The sequence below is a fragment of the Mus caroli genome, unplaced genomic scaffold (genome assembly GCF_978045245.1).
Source record: "Mus caroli unplaced genomic scaffold, Mus_caroli_1 scaffold_18, whole genome shotgun sequence".
Taxonomy (NCBI): domain Eukaryota; kingdom Metazoa; phylum Chordata; class Mammalia; order Rodentia; family Muridae; genus Mus; species Mus caroli.
This window is the reverse complement of record NW_028227273.1, coordinates 41,733,593-41,753,844: the sequence shown is the minus strand read 5'-3', so window position 1 is coordinate 41,753,844 and position 20,252 is coordinate 41,733,593. Positions and strand designations below refer to the sequence as shown.

Genomic DNA, 20,252 nt, shown 5'->3' with positions numbered 1-20,252 from the left:
AGATGTCCTTTGGTTTTTAGCCATTTAAAGCAAGCATGTTAGTTCACAGAATAAGATTTCTCAGAGTGATTGGGGCCTGAGTTCTGCTTTCTCTTCATCACATATTTGCTCCATAACATTGAAACTTTATCTCTTTGAATTCTAGGATTGTCCACATGAAATAAAGTAGCCTTGCCAACAACTTTATTAAGACATTTACATACCATAAAATATATTTTAAAACATGTGATTCAGTAAGTTTTGTGTTTGTTTAGCCATCATCAAAAGTCACCTTTCGTATCTGTTTTGTCTCCCAAGTAATGGCTCTCATTCAGCTTTACAGTTAATCTAGGGAACCCTGCCTTGGTTAAACCCTGGATCTATGGTCTGTTTTGATAAGATTTGTTTTTCTCCCCAGTTGCATAGAATAACGTAGCTTCTTGTTTGGTGCCTCAGTTTTAATTGCTTTCCCCAAATAGCAGTGGTCTAAAACACATTCTGGGGCATTTTAGTTGCAAATAATTATTTTGGAAGAAACCTCTGAAGTTTGATGGGAAAGCAGAGAAGAGAAAAACTTGAAGGTGAAAAGTAAATATGGGTCAGGCTTGTGAGATCCTCTGGGAAATTGCAGGAGACAACTATGACCATCCCAGACACAAGGGAAAAGGCTGAAGCTCTTTACAGACCTAGCTACAGAGCAGTCTTGACAGACATATGAAGAAAAATGCAGGAAGCTCTGGGGTTCCTTTGGACCATGGGAAGGACTGGTAGAAAGGGAAAAGGAGTCCCCTTCCAGACTAAAGTTTGAACTCACGTGCCATCATCTGGGATAGAGTCTCCTTGTACTAATGTACTAATAAGGATTTTATAAATGATATTCATCGGATCATACAACTTGCCATGGTCTGTGGTACCACAATATATGGTGTGGTGCAACTTGAGCAACCCAGGTTTCTCCTAAATCTGGGTTCTCTGTTAGTGAAGATTTGTACTCGTCAGCTATCTCTTCTATCTTTCTGTTTCAGAAGTCAGATTGGGACTAACAAGAGGGAAAAGTTCCAGGAGAAGAATGGAGATATCACTACTAGAGAACCTAATAGTGAGATTGACAGTTATCATAATGATTAGTTCAAACACTGGATTACCCAATTAATCATCCATTGAGAAATATAGAAGGAGCTGGAGAGATGGCTCAGGGGTTAGAGCACTATCTGCTCTTGGAGGGCATCCAGGTCTGGTTCTCAGCATCTACAGGACAGCTTACAACCACCTGCAACTTCAGTTCCAGAACATCCAGGGCCTTGTCCAGCCTCTATGGGCACCAGGCACATGCAGTACACAGACATACATGCAGGCCAGACATAAAAGATATAAAACTACAATATTTTTTTAAACAGGCAAAAGGCAGCTAGACATCTTGTTGACAATCTACACATTAGCCTTCCTTTAAGTCATTTCTCTCCAGACATTATCCCAGTTCAAACCTCTCATAACTCCACTGGCATTCTTCCCACTCTCATTTGACACAAATACTTCAATTCTAAGAAGTGATTGGTCTGCTTCTTCGCTGAATCCTGATTGAGTTACTTTCCTTGGAAAAGGAGGGTAGTCTCTTCTAAGTGTGGACACCTGTCTATGTCTCACTGTAGAGCTGATCACTGTATAATTTTCCTTTGACAATGTGGTCCAGCAGTCTGTGGAAACGAACATATATTTGCAAAACAAAAGAGTCTTCCAGTGTGATACATATGTGATTGTTCTACTGAGAAACATTCATAAATATGCATTAAAGTAAGAAGGCTAAAATAAAATTATGAGTGGTTTAATCATCTTCTAAAGATTAGATTTTCCTTATAATAAAATATCTGATTTCCTCTTCATTGTACCTTAAGAAAAACAAGACACAAACAACTTTACCCTTTACACATAATTTCATTTATATAGCCTTGACCCTGTGTATAATACATTAAAAGCCTCTAAGAAGTGACTTCAAAATGTGCAGCTACTCCTTACAGCCTACTACATCTACACATATGCTTTTCCCACACCTATTACAAAACCAATTATTGACATAAGGGAAAAAAATCCAATCAAGTCAAAGACTGATACTGTGCTTTGTGTATATCCTACTGTCGGCAGGTGGAATCAGTTGATTCCATATCTCTTACTTTATGCTTTCTTCAATTACTATCAAGCGGGAAACACATAGATAGTAAATGTGAAATCTACAGTGTGCCCTTGCAGTTTGTTACTGAAATGCAAGACAACTATATGACCTAGACTGAGATGCATCCTGCAGGCACTGGGTGCACAGTGGGAGCACTGGTCAATTTCAATTCTGATATTTGCTCAAAGAGTTAACATACAGGGTCTGAACTGATGTCAGTGGCTAAGAGCATATACACTCTTCCAGGGGACCCGAGTTCCATTCCCTGCACTCATGTCGGAGAGCTCCTAGCCTCCTGTAACTTTAGCTCCAAGTTGCTTGCTGCCATCTCCTACCTTCTTTAGATCTCTGCATGTGTACCTGTGCACACATACCTACATATACACACATGCACACATAAATATACAATGTGATAAATTAAATATTTATGTATATCATTCATGCATATGGAATTGTTCCTTGTGTACGTCCCATGATATCCATAATTAAATACATTACTTAAATACATTTTAAAAGTCAGAAAAGGTGTAACATTGATATTAACCTACATTCCCAGCACACTGAAGGGAATGTCAGAGATGTAGGGCAGCCACCAATGTCAGCCTACTTTAGATCCGGTGCCCATGCTTTATAGTGGGGCAGAGCTGTGACTCTAAGAAAAGTCTGTGACAATAACAATGAAAAGACACTTCAGGAGCCTTGGACGCTGAGCGTCAAACACTCAATTTCTTAAGAGGTTTGTGGGTAAATGGTACATGTGCCGTAGTTTCTCAATTCTGGCTGACCCAGAAAGGCATTATTGAAAAGGGTTTAAAGAAAAACTGCTTCGGCATAGTGAGCTTAACACGTAAACACTGCTGAAAAGGCAAAGCTGTCCAAGAGGGGACAAATGGTTAGGTCCATATTCTGCTATTGCAACAAGGAACTTGTCTTTCCTAATTGCATTCTGTTCTTCTATTAATGGGTAATAAAACTGCAATAGGAGTCCGTATGTGAACTTAAGACTGTATGGAGAATGTAAACACCGTCTGTAAAGTATAGTGGACCCTTTAATGTATGGAAACTAGATGCTGGTTCTTTCTGCATTAGAACTCCTTGACAGCTTTAACTGTGCCTCAGTCATTTATCTATCTTCTCTGTAGAACTGACTCTTTCTATCCCTTTTCCATTTTCAGTTGGGTTGTCTTTTGTCACTGATTCCCCAAGAATTGTTTATATATTATAGAACCACATCCCTTATGAAACACATGATTTGCACTTTTCTCATTTTGTAGATCAAAGCTTGACTCTCTTGACGATGTTTCTTAAAGCACATGAGTATTAATTTTAGAGACAAGCAATCTTTCATTTTTTTCTTGTGCATTTGGAGGTGATATCTGTGAGAAAATTAGAAATGAATGTTTATTCCTCTGTTTTCCTTTAGGAATTTTATACTGTGATAATGTTTTGTATTTGTACCTTTGATCTATTTTGAGTTAAGTTATACATATTGTATCAGTTATTCATTTACCTTCATTTGTGTAGGAATATTTGGTTTTCACAGCTCTATTTCTTAAAACAGTCTTCCCAACCTAAAGGTCTGAAAACTATGATTATAAATCAGTGGACTATGAATGTAAATGTTAATGCATATGTTACTGTTCTTGTTGCTATAACTAAATATCTGACAAGGAACCATGGTAAGAAAGAAAGCTTGTGTGCAGTTCAAGGCAAGTCATTGTGACAACAGGGTGAGATGGCTGTCACACTGCATCCACGATCCAAAGCAATGAGTGCTGCTGCTCAGCTTGCTGTTCCTTTTATTCACGAAGGGACTCCAGACCACAGAACAAAGACACCCACATGTAGAACAGGTCTTTCCTTTCAGTCAAACCCTTCTGATACATCCTCGTGGACACACCAAAGGATTGTTTCTATGGTCATATAACCATGGAAGCTGACACTGGATGGTTGAGATTAACCATTGCAGTTCACTTCTGAGCTTAGATTAGTTAGTTTTGCTTGATAACTCAGCATAGCTCCAAACACACAGTCCTTCTGTTTTAGCTCTGTATACCCCACCCCCAAAATATTGCAGGTGTGAACCAGCATGCCTGGCTATTTCTGGACTCTAAATTGTATTCTGCTATGATTATCTGTATCCCAGCTCTTTGCTGTCTTTTTACTTTGCTTTGGAATAAGTCCCAAAGTGGAAAGATAAGTGTCCCCTCTCTTTGGTTTTCTCTTTCATGATTGCTTTGACAGTCTAGGGCTTCATGCCAATTTTAGAAACATCTATTTCTACAAAGAGGACAGTATGCTTTCTCAATGATCGTTTTATCATTTGAAATTTTCATACAAGTGTACAGTGTATCTTCATCATCTCAATCTCACCTGATCCCAGAATGAATGATCACATTTCTGTATCTCTCTCCTAACTTCATGCACTCATTTTGTTTGTTTTTTTTAAACCAACTGAGTCCAGTGAGTGCTGCCCATATATGTGCAAAGGCATGGCATCATCCTACCATTGGCCACACTCCCAACAACAGTGACTCTCCTTCCCCAGGAGTCACTAACTGCCAATAGTTCCTCAGATAGGGGTGGAGCTTTGTGAGCCCCTCCCCACTCTGTGCTGAAATTTTTTAAAGTATGTTTATTAGTTTTTTTTGAGGATTTCATTCAATGTATTTTGAAACTATTCTACTCCATTCTTTTCCCTAACTTCTAGATCCACTTCTAGCTCCTACTCCCTACTTAATGTCCTCTTTTTTATTTAATAACCCTCAAGCTCCAATTTGTGCTGCACATATGATCCTGGGTGTGGAATCAACCACTGGAGCATGCTTCACCAGTAGCCATACCCTTAAAGAACCCTAATCCTTGATCACTCAGAGGCCATTAACTGCCACAGCTGCTTTAAGTTCAAGAGCGTGATGGTCCCAAAAGACACCATATTTCTTGAGTCTTCCCTGCCCTGTGGCTGTTATAATCTTTCTGCCTGCTCTTCCCTGACGGCTCCTGAATACTGAGGGCAGAGGGAATGATGTAGATGTCCCATTTGTGACTGAGCACTCTGTTCATGTTTATTCTATGAACTTTGACCAGTTGTAAGTTTCTTTTTTTTTCTCTCACTTTTTATTAATTAGGTATTTTCCTCATTTACATTTCCAATGCTATCCTAAAAGTCCCCCATACCCTCCCCCCCCCACTCCCCTACCCACCCACTCCCACTTCTTGGCCCTGGCGTTCCCCTGTACTGGGGCATATAAAGTTTCCATGAACAATGGGCCTCTCTTTCCAGTGATGGCCAACTAGGCCATCTTTTGATACATATGCAGCTAGAGACAAGAGCTCCAGGGTACTGGTTAGTTCATATTGTTGTTCCACCTATAGGGTTGCAGTTCCCTTTAGCACCTTGGGTAGTTTCTCTAGCTCCTCCATTGGGGGCCCTGTGATCCATTCAATAGCTGACTGTGAGCATTCACTTCTGTGGTTGCTAGGCCCCGGCACAGTCTCATAAGAGACAGCTATATCAGGGTCCTTTTAGCAAAATCTTGCTAGTGTATGCAATGGTGTCAGCGTTTGGAGGCTGATTATGGGATGGATCCCAGTTTCTATGTTAACCACTACCCATTTCCCCAAATAAACTCAGATTAAGTCTGAGAGCTGTGCAATTTTATAGATAGAGAGACAAACTTAGAGATAAGTTTGATGCTATATCCACTTTGCAGAATAATAATAGTAAATTCACTTTGAATTTGAGCAACAGTTGCTGTGTGCTCATATGTAAAATGGCCATGTCCAGTCAAGAAGACAGCATTTCACACAATTTCTCCACACTCCAACTCTGACATTCTTTCTGCCCCTTCTTCTGTGATTTTCCCTTGGTTTGTGACAGTAAGCACACTGACAGAATCATGGCAAGGAATGCTGCAATCTCAAAATCCTCTTATTCTTGAACTAAGGATTTTATTAGGTATCTAGGGTTTTTCTAAGTGATGTTTTATAATTTCCTGTTTCTAGCTTTATACCTCCTCATTTGTATCTATTTCCAAGTATTCCATTCCTTTGGTTCTACTTAGTTCTATATGTCTGTCTGATGTCTTTTCCAGTCTTGGTTGTCTTTAGGTGGATTCCTAGACCTTAAATATACTTAGGGCAAGACAAAATCTGGGTTGAAGGCTTCTTGTGAGGTCCATGTGATCCCAATATAAATGCAGTTTGCTTCCTGCCCTCCCCTAAAACATAAGCTTCTAGGGCATCTAGCCCAGGGATTTTTTTTATAAAGGACTCACATGGAATGGTGAGCAGATGCCTTATTATACTTTGAGGCAGCTACACTCACTGACGTAATACTGCAGCATAGTGTTTGGACATCTTTCCCTGAGAAGACAAACAGGTCTGTTCACCCCAGATAAGGCACCAACCACAGACCTAAGCTCCACCTAATTCTGTCTGGATGAACCAGTGAACTCAGGGTTATTTGCAGGAGAATAGATAAAGAATTATCCACAAGAGCTTGGGTGAGCATGCTCAAGGATGACTTTCAGGAACATAGGTGAGCACAGCCCAGAGGTTATTTACTGGAGTGCGGGCAACTTAAAGAACTGCTATACCACTGAAGAAAAGTCTCTTTCTCCCAGCAACTGCTAGTCCTTTATGTATATCCTCAGGGAGATGCAGGTCCTTGTGAGCTCTCCCCATCTTCACTGACTGAACATTTGTGTGCCCAGTGGTATGCCAATCTCCAAGGTAATCCCAACATATACACATTTGTTAAAGACTGCAATTTCTGTGGAAATAATATAGTAAATCATACTGTTAATGCACTCAGACTTATGGATTTTTCCTAATATTTATCAATAATCAACCAGTTGGCCAATTTCAAGTATCAACAGATAAGTAATTTTTTAAACATTGATTTTAGAAAAGGGAAAGACCAAACATTCTCTTTTTTTAATTGATATAACTGAGGACATCAGATAACTTGTAAAGAAACCTCTCTTTGGAAAATTATTTCAGCTAAGCAAAATTGTGTGGTTGAATATAATTAGACTTGAATCCTGCTCCATTTCTAAGTTCTTCCCTCAACGCCATGCCTGCTGACATCACAGTAAAAAGCTGCCAAGAGCCATGTGCTTCCTAACCCAGCTCTGTGCCATCTTACCAACAGGATAGGAGACAAGAAAGTGGGATACACAGAACTTTGACCTCTTGCTGACAGATCGGTATGTGAGGAGTTAACTAAAGAATGCAATTCTGTGAGAATTAGAAATGAACTTATAGAAACAGAGAGCAGAACTGGGGATCCCAGGGACTGTGAGGGTTGGGGTGGTAGGCAAAAGACACAGGATTTCAGTGTGACAAGGTAAGCAAGCTCAGGAGATGCACCATTAGATTCTAGTGTACATGACCATGTGTTATGTACTGATAGATTGACTGAAAGTGGATTTTCCATTTCTTATCCATGAAAATTGATAAGTACATGACATGGTTCATAAATTAATTCATTGAAATTGTCATTGCACAGCAAATACGCATCTCAAAGTCTCCGTCATGTTTTTCACCTTAAATGTTTATGATTTTTTACAGTACTGAGGATGGAATTCAAAGCTTTACACATGTGTTCTGCAGTCATTGAGATAAAATACAAGACTATTTTTATTTTAAGGTCGTTTTTTGCTAAGATACTGAGGCTAGCCTCAAACTCAGAATCCTCCTGCCTAAGCTTTCAGAGTAGCTGGGAATAGCAGTATGTGCCACCACACTCAGGTAGTGTACAGTTTTGTTACTTAAAAAAAAAGAATCTTAGGGATAGGAAACACCTAATGCTCTGACTCTGCAAAGTTGAAGTGGCAGAGAGTAAGCCAGGAGCATGCTTGCTAGAAGTGCAGAGTCTCAGGATTCCTCTGCCGATCTATACTGAATGCCCCAGAGTGGCTTATCCTTGGATTCAGGTTGGCTTCTCCATGGGTTCTGGTTAGCATGCGTTTTACATACAACTAAAAATCAGTAAGGACACAGCTGTGCTTAACGTTTGCCAGTAATGTAAGGATCTCCCTGTCAGATGGCAATCCAGACACTAATCACACTCTGTTATTAAATAAATAAATAAATAAATAAATAAATAAATAAATAAATAGAATTAAAAAAAATGGAGCTGGGCAGTGGTGGCACATGCCTTTAATCCCACCACTTGTGAGACAGAGGCAGGTGGATTTCTGAGTTTGAGGCCAGCTTGGTCTACAGAGTGAGTTCTAGCACAGCCAGGGCTACACAGAGAAACCCTGTCTCGGAGAAAAAAATGAAATCAGAAATCAGAAGATTGATAAATAATGAATATCAATAATATAGCTCTACTGATGGGCTTATATGCAGAGGCCAGTGCTTGCAGAAATTTAATGAAGCCATTGAAGTAGCCATTTTGAAAATGGCCACTGGCTGTTTGGCACTGGCAATGCCTAGTTCATGGCGCTTCTGTTTTGTCATAGGAACCATCTGTAACTACAAAAGAGGAGAATTCCTACGTACTATTCCTTGTGACTTGAGAGAGGCCAACTCTCTTGTCTCTCTAGCTGCAGACTCTCTAGCTGGGGGACTCTGAGGAAACGTTCAGATGATATGAAATAATCTTACCTACTAGATGTACAAACCTTGTTAGTCAGAAGAATCGTCCCCTCATCTGGAAGAAATGTCTGTAAATGCCAAGTGTAACTATCATCTTAGGTGACAGACGCAAGACTGTCATTTGTTTAGGACTTTTTGTACAGCAACAAACACCTGGGTGAAATGATGCCAATCATCTTTATTGTCTTGCCTGCTTGTGGAGTTGGGTTGAACTTGTCTAAATCTCATGATGAATATACAACATGATAAAGGATCTGGGAAAAGATTATTTAATTACCTGAATCATAGACTGTAAAAATGGGGGGCAGGGAGACTTTTAGTGCAATTAGTACTCCTGAATTTAAGAAAATTGTATCTAGCTGGAAAATATGCACGTTTGGCAAAAAAACAGAGACAGGTCAAGAACTCTTCAGACTAAGATTACGTCACCAGATGCATCTCTACCTGCTCACTAACTCATAAAAATGAAAATCATGTATTTTTCCCCCTCTGCTTAGCAAGTAAAAGTTTCAGAATGCATGGGTCTTACTGATAGCCAGGATTCAGGAAGAGTAAACACACATAAGGAGAGCTATTTCACAGGAAATAAAAAGCATTGCTAAGGATGTATTTTGACTTGCATTCCTGTTCCCAAAACACATGCCATAAGCCTACCAAAATGAAGCAGAACAAAAGAAAAAACTCCATTTGCCTCCAAAGCCACAATACAGTGTATGACAATATCTGCTGTTATTGGGGGAAAATAGGAGTCAGTACCACAAATGGATTTCTTAAATAATAAATTAGACATTTCAAAATCTCCCAGTTTTACATGCTGGGGTGCTCTGATGAGACATTCAGAGCATATGAAATATTCTTACCTACTGGAAGCTTGGTTATAATTATTTCTGTTCTTACAAGTTTAAATCATTAGAAAAGATTGTTTAAATTTAGATTTTCTTTTAAATTAGAAAGACATGTTAAGAAATTCTCCATGCAATTTACTCCCAGTTAAACTATCCAACTACCAAAACAAGATTTCAAGTGTATGCTATGTGGCACTATTTGTACATAACTTGACCTACTTCAAAAGCCAGTAAAGTCCTTGCTCTCCCTGCACTTGGCCCACATTGGTTCTAGTTCAGTTCTAAACAACACCAACTTGTACATCCTTATATCACATCTCATAATCCTGGTAAATAATTAACCTGTCTGACTCCATTTACTTAAACTTTGAGCTAAAGCTCAGTTTACAGTAGCCCCAACTATTATGCTACCACATAAATCCACGCCAGGTCATGCTTAAATTCAAGGCTTTTTGTATAGTAACGGTGCTGACAGTACTGGGTTGTTTCTCCATGCTGATGAAGAGGAAGACTTGTATAGAAAAGAGTGATTATCCTTTTGTCTGGCCTGTCTTCTGGATCAGTATTCTCTGCCATGCAGAAATACTCAAGTAAGCTTAGTTTCTGGATCCATTATCATATCCAGCCACATGGGATCCTAACATAAAACCAATTATATGGGGACTAAGTTTTTACATCTAAAATATTATTTAAGTCATCTGTCAAAGCCTTTGGAGCTGGTTAAACACAACAGAGCAAAGAAGGTGCTCTAGAAATGTAGGCCAATGATGAAACAGCATTCTAGGGAATCCTGGAGGTGGCCGAAATAGGAAAGTGTGGTAAGTTGGGAGTTTCTTTTCATGGATAGCAAAGTAAGTTTGTAGATTGTCACTGCTGACAAGTCTATTCCATGGTGTGTGACTGACCAGCAGTGATGTCTGTGAGTAATAGAGGCATTGCCAAAACACATACTGGAACCTGGTATACTGAGATTTTAATGCATGATTCTGGCACAAAAAGAAAGAAGGACATCTTTGGGTATTCTGGTGTCTGGGAGAGAGAGGTGAGTCACTTTGGAGCACAGATACTGTTTTCCTCACAGCTCTGCTTTCTAACAGAGCTTGAGGCAAGAGAAAATGTTGGGCGTAAGCATTGGCTGGGTAGATGGTGGTGGCGAACTAGTTTGGCCAAAAGCTTGAATTTTTAGAAGGCTGGGTTTTTATGCATAGAAGGAGACATAAGAGTTGACAAAGAAGAGGGAGGAAGAGAAAATGGACGTATGAAAACGAGTATACAAGTGGAGAACACACATCAAGTAATATTCTCCTTATCCATTCTCTGAATCAGAAGTCCACACCAACATAGCTTCTCTGTGTACAAAATAAAAAAAAAAAAATGATAGGAATGAGGTGGGGCTTGGGAAGACTCTGCAATAGCTAGGGAGAGAAAAGGTTATCTTTTCTAATATGAATAGCAAAAACACGTAAGAATTTTAGGTTGCTGTTGGAGTAAGATGAAAGCTTACTTTTGCTTGGGCAGGATAATTCAGCTTGGCTGGATTGCTTTACTTCACAATGCTCTGGTGCTAAGTTCTATGATGAAGACAGAACTCTGTAACGTGGAGAGTCCTAGACAGAAAACAGCCCCAACAGTTTTTACTGGCAATTCTATTTCATTTTTCACCACATGGCGGCTTAAACTCTAGCACCCTCAAAAGTAAACTGTGTTTCTTCTCCTTGATCAAAACTAGCGTCTATCCTGTCTTAGAATAGACTCTGTCAACAAACCCAGCAGGGACCAGCACACACCACTGCAATAAAACCTATCCCCATCAGTGCCACCATGGTCTCCGCCTTCGAGGGATGCTGTCTTTCTTTGTGGCAACAGGCTTTGTCCTTGCAGAAGGAGAGATCTCTTACCTAAAAGGGATTAATTCTCCCAAGGAATTTTAATAGGGTGCAGAGGCGTGCCCCTAGGGTCACAGTGGTGTAAATTTTCCCTTACATCATCTGAAAGCTCTATTTTCTTGAAGTCTATGTTGTTTTTAGTTCCAGCTAAGACAGTAATTTGCCTTCTGGAAGAGTTAATGTGTGTTTATATTCCTGGAGCAAGTTGAGTCTATGGGTTCCCATTCAGAGTTCATGGCCTCAAAGTTGTGATGATGTACAGTGTAAGTGAGATGTCAAGACTGTGGCTCTGAAGAAATGGAAAATTTTTATTTTGAAAGCTAGAATGCATTTATTCTAAATTATGGTGTTTACCATGTAGCAAATCTTGTGTTGTTGTTGTTGTTGTTCAATATAGTTTGCTTTGAAAATAATTTACTGTTTAATCCGTCTGGAATTGTTTTCTGAAATTACACTATTTACTTATCTGACATAGAATTGACAGTCTAAATAACTCGTGTCCATGAGGCATTGGTTTATGCTACTGGTTTCTCTAAAGATTCTAAAGACATTAGCAAGCATCTCCCGAGTCCTTCAGAAACAATAGCTGCTTCTCATGTGATAACATAGCAAGAAATAAGGCTCGAATTCTAGACCAAAGATGCCTTTCATGAAGTAAATAATCTTAGAAGCATTATTTGGGGACTGAAGTAGTGGTCCAGTAATCAAGCGTGCATATTGCTCTTGCAAAGTATAGGAGTTTAGTTCCTAGCATCCATTGCAGAGGGCTCATAATCACCTGTAACTCTAGCTCCATGGGATCTGATACCCTTTTGTGGGCTCTGCGGGCACACACTCATGTACATACAGATGTGAACACACATGCATGTGTGTGCACATGCACATACACATGAACTAAAACTAAAACAAATTTTTTTGTTTTTAAAATAAAATAATTTCACTTTTGGGCCTCAATCGAACCCTGCTTGCCCTAGTATTATCAGTTAATTAGATCATGGAAATGTTGTATCATTATAAATTTGTTGAAACTTTGACTGGATAGTGTAATCCTAAATACACCTAAAATTCAAAAACACACCTCCAATGCTTTATCTTTATCCAATCCTGAATGACAGATTAGGTGAGAGCATCCCTATTGAAAGCTCAGCTATGGCACCAATCCAGGTGAGTTCGGTTCAGGAATGGTTCATTGTGTCCACAGACGGGGCATTCAGATGGCCTTCCAACCCTCCCATTTGGTAGCAGAGTATATTCTGAAATGCTGATAATCAAGCTAAGGGCTCTATAGACCTTTCAACATAACTGTGGGCAGGAGTCCTGTGACACTGAGTAGGCGTGACCCACACATACAGAACTGGAGAAACTGCTGATTCTTTCACACTCTCCCTTCCACTCCATCATGAGATCAGTAGACACATTCCTCTTCCAGCAGATGAAGATCTCCTAAAAATAAAGCAGACGAGCATCAGTTTGGTTCCCTACTGTTCCACCCCAGCACAGAGAGTTCTGGTCTTGCAATATCAGCCTACATGTTGACAGTTGGTAGCCTGAATCACATAATGACTTCCTTCTAGACTTTTCTAAATGCCTGAGTTAAAGCTGTGCCCACCTCCTGTTGGGGCTGCAAGGAAGAATTAGCTTGAGGATGCTCTCACAGGAAGTGGACTGGATGAATTAGGAATGTTTAGACAATGAAATCAAAGCTGTCTAAGGAAATAAAAGGGACTAACTCAGAAGAGAAGAGGGAGAGTGGGGGGCAAAAATGGTACATTCATCATACAATATATACTTATACAAAATCTGGATATATAGGCATTTTAAGATGTGTTTGTACATAAAGAAACCTGTCCAAACAGCAGTCTCAGTTTTAATATCACGGGTATTGAAACTGCCCAGTTCGGGCCCTGGTGCTGTGTATCCAAAGTTTCAACTGCTTCTTTTGGAACCTTTGTGGGTTGAGGTAATAAAACCAAATCACAGTAACACTATGATAAAAGTATTTTAATTAAACTTTAAGTTTAATTAATTAGAATTTTAATAAGATTTCATTAAAATAGAGATAGCTAATCACTACAACATTATTTTAGTGTTAAGTAATCCAGAGAGTGGATATTTGTATGTATTCTGTTTGAGGAGATGCAATCTTTCTTGAGCTACCAAACAAATATTTCAGAAAGCACAGATTGGAGTCACATTCAATTTTCTAATGGACTCTATGGAGTTTTCTTGTTTGTTTACTTGTTTGTGGTTGTTTTGATCTAGATCTAATGTTAGGAAAACAATTTTGTAAGTGGATTCTATTGTTGTTTCATGTGTTTATGGACTGTCTCCTTTAAGCATCTGATAAAGTGCAGAGTTGAGCAGACACAGTGCTATCTGGTTACAGTTCAAGGTCCTCCTAGTTGCCTGGTAGATACCACAACACGCAGATACTCATAGTCCTTGTTCTAATTAACCACGTCATAGATCTCTTTCTTTTCACCTCATTTTGTAGCTTCCATTTTCTCTAAGAACACTCTTGCTAGAAAATTTGATAAGAATTCTCACCACTTTCTTTTTTATGAATATCCTGCTCCTCTCTGGACCTGTAGTCATGAACCATCAACTAGAAAATGTTAAGCCAGAGAGCTGGTGTTCAACTGCCACACTAAACAGTGACTCAGTGTGCCCGGTGCTTTGGGAATGATACCTGTCCCTCTAAGTACTTGGTGACATCTGTATACCAGTCTGCATCCCATCCACTCTCAGGAGGTGGAAGCTGCCATTGGTGTCAAAGGCCATAGAGTCTCCCTAATTCTTTACAGTGATACCACACTCATTGATGAAAACCTCACTGTTTTCTCCAGCATAGGTAAGGAAGGATATAAATCCATCTAGATGCCCAACCCACTCACTCACCTTGAGCTTGGCTAGCTCTTAGTTGGTGCACCACTTTTAGTGACAAATCTCACTTCCTGCCCTCACTGCTCTAAACCTTGTCCACTCTGTGTACTTCTGACCATTGATGTTGGCTCTGCTCTCTCCACACAGGTCACAATGTTAACTCAGGAGGTTTCCCAGCTAGGGAAAGATATGAGACACATCGTGCAACTTCTGGAAAACATCTTGTCACCTCAGCAGCCATCCCAGTTTTGTTCTCTACATCCCACCCCAATGTGTCCTTCCAGAGAAAGTTTACAGACTAGGGTGAGTTGGAGTGCTCACCAGCCTTGCCTACATTTGCAGGCAGGTGGAGCACATCTTTACCATGGTAATGTCACCTCTGGTATCTGGAGTGTTGATCCATCCTTGGTGGGCAGCAGCCCTCAACGAACTGAAGCTCACGAGCAAAACCCAGCAGACAGTGAACTTCATCATTCTCCAAACCTGGATTATTCTCCCTCCCACTGCCAGATTATCCAAGAAGGCCACTTGCAGTTCCTGAGGTGCATCTCCCCCCATTCAGATACCACCCTGACACCTTTGCAGTCCATCTCCGCCACTCTCTCATCTTCTGTGTGCTCCTCATCAGAAACATCCTTGCACCTGGTTCTCCCAAGTAGGTCAGAAGAGGGCAGTATCACTCACGGACCTGTGAGTTCTTTCAGTCTGGAAAACTTACCAGGCTCTTGGGACCGAGAAGGAATGATGCCAGCCTCTACAGAACCCTTGGAGAACTTTCCAGTAGAAGTTGTCACAAGCACAGCGGATGTAAAGGACAGCAAAGCCATAAACGTATAAAATCAGCACACAAGGGCCGCTTTCAATGCCAAACCCACTGCTGCATGACAGCTCTAGTTTGCCTTTGTGGCTTTTAGCAGGTGTGGAGCCTGAGCAAAGTTAGGAATTCTGCAGGAAAGAGGGCAAGGGGCCAGGAAAAGGCAGAGCCACCTCTATACTGTAGCAAACAATTTCTAGATTGTAGAAGCATCAAACCTTTTCTGTATAGGTATTAACTTACTGGTCTGATTGACAGACTTTGGTAACCATCCAAGGACCCAGAGGGTCTGAGCAGATAGAAACCCCAGACAAAGAGTTTGGGGGTTAGTTTTGTCATAAGTAGTTTTGTGAAGTGCAGCAAAGGTTTTTCCTGAGTGCCTGATTGTCATTCCTGAACAATATCCATAGCACTGTTGGCCTCGGGAGTGCATGGCTCCCGCTGATCTATTTTCCTTTTTGTGAAGGCAGAGGAACAATTATCACTGCATGTCATCTCCTAGACAATCAGTCAAATAGAGCTGGTGGCCAGTGGTTAGCTATCCGCACGTTATTTGCCATGTAAATGAAAATGTCTTTATTTATCAAAAAAGAAGCTATTTTTATATCCTTGGTATGAAATATGTATTTAAACTATTTATAAAGAAATTAACGTCTTCTTTTCATTTTGGTTTTAAAAAAAAGCTTGCTGTTTTAACAAAAAATACATTACTGTTATGTATAGTAAATCAGAAATTATTTATCATCAAGAGGTTGTAGTTTTGAGAAGAATCCCCTTTTATCTGCATGCAGTTTGCAAAACAGGAAAAAAACTGTACATGTACCCTCACACTTCTGAGATACAAAAGGACAGTGGGATTATATTTTATCAATGAAATAAAAACATGGACTCAGTGCAAACTCCATGAGGTTTGGCCTGGTAATGGAGATAGCTCTTCATCTTGGCTGACTCGGGCAATGCTGTGGACCCCCGCCGCCCATGCAAGAGCAATCTTCTGAGCATAGTATTTTGTGATTTAAGAGCCAAAAATTTGTTTATTATATGATTACAACCTACATTGAGCCACTTTGGGTTCAACACTATGATTCATAATGTGTCCTACCAACGTTCCTCATTTTATGAGATGTCTTGGATCCACATAAGGCCAAGACATTTAGACTGTGACTCTCAGGCACAATACCCACTTAGACTGCCCATGGTACCTGTTTAATTTAGGGCAGCATTGAGCCTTTGAGCTTAAATCTACTCACGGTACTCACAGGGCCGAAAGCTACACAGGAGCTGCCATAGATGTGTAGCAAGAGAGGAAAAAAAAACTCTCAAAAGGTATATGGCTAGGATGCTCACAGCTATTATTCTGAAAGTTCCCAGCACTTCACACATACCAACATGCAAACACCAATGCTGTGTTTGGCAGTGATAGAAACACCTTAATTTAAGATGCATAATGTGTTTAAGGACATTTAGGTCCTCCTCTTCCCTAGTGTCCCTATAAGTTCATATTCTGGAGTTCTGATTTTATGTCCACCACAGATCAGAACTACATCATTAAAATCTCAAAGCAAGCCAAGGATTCTGGTGTTATGATTCATAAACCCTAAATGTAACTAGAACAGCAGAACAAAAAAAAAAAGAACTCTTTAAAAAAAATTCAATGGAGAATGTACTCGTTAGGTGACTTACTCAGAGACTGATGGGGTATATCCTTTATAGCTCCAACCTTCATTTTCTCCTTAGGTTTGCAAGAAACTGAGGACAGAGCAACAGTTTAGCTTTCCTGTGTTCATTTGCATGCCCCCTTTCTTCTAACTGTCTCATCATTTAAGTACTACTAAAAGACAGGCCACTGGTGCTGTTGATTCATGAAGATCCAAGTTTCAAACCAGGAAGACTGATACTAAGGCCAAATATAAATGCTGACATTCTACTTTTTGCTTCTGAAGGTGTAGTAAGAAATGCTTTGAAATTTCATGCTATATGCTCTCTCATAAAACCATCAAACAGTAGTAATAATTAGTCATCATTATTCCTATTTTTAAAATAAATAATTGGGTGGCTTTTTAAAAATTCTCCATACCACATTATTTTAAATTTTAAAACATATACCCAAATTACCACTTAGGATGCTTCATGCCACACCCATTCTTTTCTGCCTTTTAAAATTTATAAGTAATTAACTTCCTTCTATGCCAATGAATAAATACTTGCTTCTGGTCTTAGTGGGTGAACAAATCAGAATACTGGTCTCTAGGAGTATGAGATGCCCAGTGAAATGATTGGAAACACATGGTAACTTTCTCTGCAGCACCATCTCTCCTCACGGTTGACTTCAGTGACTTAAGAAGCAGCTCCTGGACCAGCTGGATAAGAGCAAGAAGCCTCTGAAAGGGCAGGGCTCCCAGGGTTCCGTACCTGCCAGTGCCTTCTTCTCCAGAGCCAAGTCCACTTCTACCTTGACACACAGGATTCTCCTACAGCTGAGATAGCAATGGATGAGGTAGTTTGTTTGATCTGGGTGATTCGTAAGATGATGTTACTATACAAAATGAGAACTTAAAGTGTGAGGTTCTCTACAGACGTCTGCCCAACAAAGAGCAGAGGGTCCCACCTTCTCTTCTGCAGCACACTTTTGGATTCTAACCTTTCCCTTCTCACCCACCCATTGCTGAAGAGCAAGTCCCTGATCCATAGGGAACATAGTCTTTCTTTTTTTTTCCTCTTAGTTTAGTCCATTCAGGGAAAAAAAGCATTTTAAAAATGAAAGAAGGCTGCTAAAAATACTTTCTGCTCTTTCAGAGGACCCAAGTTCAGTTTCCACGATCAACACCAGGTGGCTCACATTGTATCTCCAGCTCCCTTACCCTATTCCAGCCTACACACACACACACACACACACACACGTAATACAATATAATAGTCAGAGCTGAAATATTCTTTATGTAGTTCTGTTTAAACAAACCAGGTAGATGTTATATGAGATACATTTGTTCAATGTAAGGGGAATTTTCTAAGAATTAAAGCTACTTATAAACAGAGCTTACTGTTATCTGTAGTACTCTCGCAGGTTGACTGTTGGACAGAACAGTACTATTCTAAATGTTCTGGACTGTCAGGAGTGAGCTGTAGTGCTTTATGCATTGAACATTTGGATCCAAGCCAGTGCCTTTGGGTAGAGTCTGAGAAACTTAACACTTGGTGAGCTCTCTGAGAGACTTAAATATAGTAAAAATGAACAAACATTGCTCTAAACTCTACCAAAGTACAAGTTTACATTTTACTGATATGTAAGTGGACCAGCATCTTGAATCGATAAAAGAGCCATACATCCGTAGCCACATCGTGTATAAGCTTGCTTTAACCGAAAGTATGTCTCCAACTTTATAGTTCAAATCGAGTATTTCTCAGAGAATCTTAGGAAGGTAGACATTCAGAACTCTGACATAAAAAATTCAGTCTGGATGGTCCTTGCTGTGTAAACTCAGTCACTTTTTCCACACCTCTGAGCTTCCGCGTATTTATTCAAAACTTTAAGCTTGGACCACATCTGACTTACAGAGTCTTGGAGAAGTAGTGTAGCAATTTAAGCAGAAGCCCACTGCCTGGAGTATTAGGAACATTAAGCAAATGCCAAGCATGCTCTGGCTTTCACTCCCAGGTCCCTTCTCTATTTTTCTTCCCTTTGCCCTGTAAGTTTCTCCTTCCCTCCACACCACTCATTCACCCTCCTTGCCTCTAGCTGCCTCTTCCCCAGCTTTCTTCTGCCTCCTCTCTGAGCTTTCTTCTTTCTCCTGTTACCTTTCTTCTCTTCTTCTCTTCTCTCTGCCTTCTTCTGTCCTCTCCCACCCTCTATTCCCTGTCTCAGGCTAATGTTTGAAATATCATGAAACCGGTGACATCTTCTCCCCATAGGTCAGAACCCAACATTCATACCGCGATGAGGCCCTCAGAGTATAGTCATCAGTGCTGGCAACCAGGTCAGCACCCACCTTTAGTAATGAAACTTAGAAATGGAGGCAAAAAGGGAGAAGAAAAAAAAGATCTATTTCTGTTTCAAACTATATGGATTTGGATTTATTTGAGTGAGCTTACAGTAATTGGACTATTTTTTGCAACCTTCTTTACAACTACAAAAAGACTCATGAAATTTACTCACTAAAAGAAATGGGCTCTATAAACACATGTCATTTTTTTCTATTTGCCCATATGCATATCCACATTTTTCTTAGTAAATTTGCTCTTGTTTTAGAAATCAAGTACATAGAGAAGTCACAGCTAATACCCCAAGACCACCCACAAACCTGTACAGATGAGCAAAGTCCTAAGAAGATGCTCAGGGGTGAGGGGTGTTGACCCTTCCTAGCTGATGAAATGCTCACTATAGTTCACAGGAAAGCCTTTAAAGCTCCTGCTGCAACCCCAGGGAGCCAGGGGGCTCCTCCAGAAGGAATGAGCAAAATGTCACTCCCTGCAGCTAGTGTCTTAAAAGAACTTGTCACCTGGGATTCACCTTTCAACAGAGCTCTGAATAAATAGCTCTTGAAAGATGCTAAGGGAGAGCAGCAAGACAGAGAACCCCTACATCCACATCTGCTCTTCCTGGAGATTAAGAAGCTATGCATTCGGGGGGGGGGGGGAAAAAGAAGAAGACAAGTGAGCAAAATGTACCCTAAAGAGAACCAGTTCCACCTTGGGCTGTTTTCTCCTGGTTTAGGTTCCTCTCTGTGGAGAGAACCTAGGATCTCTCTCTCTCTCTCTCTCTCTCTCTCTCTCTCTCTCTCTCTCTCTCTCTCTCTCTCTCTCTCTCTCTCTCTTTCTCATCTTGAAAAAGCAAAACATATGTTTGATATATGTGAGCACAATAAAGAATAAATTCCTGTTTCACTTTGGAGAACAAAATTAATTGGAAGGAGCTATTTTTACTTGGGCATTCCCTTAGAGTGAAAAGTGCTATATTCCCTTGGCAGTACTCTGAACTCCAGTGGAAGCTCTTCTTTTCACTGTCATTTACTGTCCCCAAAGAGAATTATACCAGAACTCAATAGACAGGTTATGGCTTCACAGTGTTGAGA

At 40.1% G+C, this 20,252-nt stretch overlaps 1 protein-coding gene across 3 annotated transcripts in view; it reads left to right on the top strand.

Moving 5' to 3' along the window:
• The window catches only part of Kcnh8 (potassium voltage-gated channel subfamily H member 8), a 367,560-nt gene extending 351,151 nt beyond the window's left edge, over positions 1 to 16,409 (top strand). For all 3 annotated transcript variants that reach the window (XM_085832922.1, XM_085832923.1, XM_021149362.3), the window contains one exon: positions 14,517 to 16,409. In XM_085832922.1, the coding sequence (XP_085689048.1) occupies positions 14,517 to 15,206 (690 nt within the window). In that variant the 3' untranslated portion in view covers positions 15,207 to 16,409. The remainder of the gene's footprint in view (positions 1 to 14,516) is intronic.
• Positions 16,410 to 20,252: the final 3,843 nt, after the last annotated feature.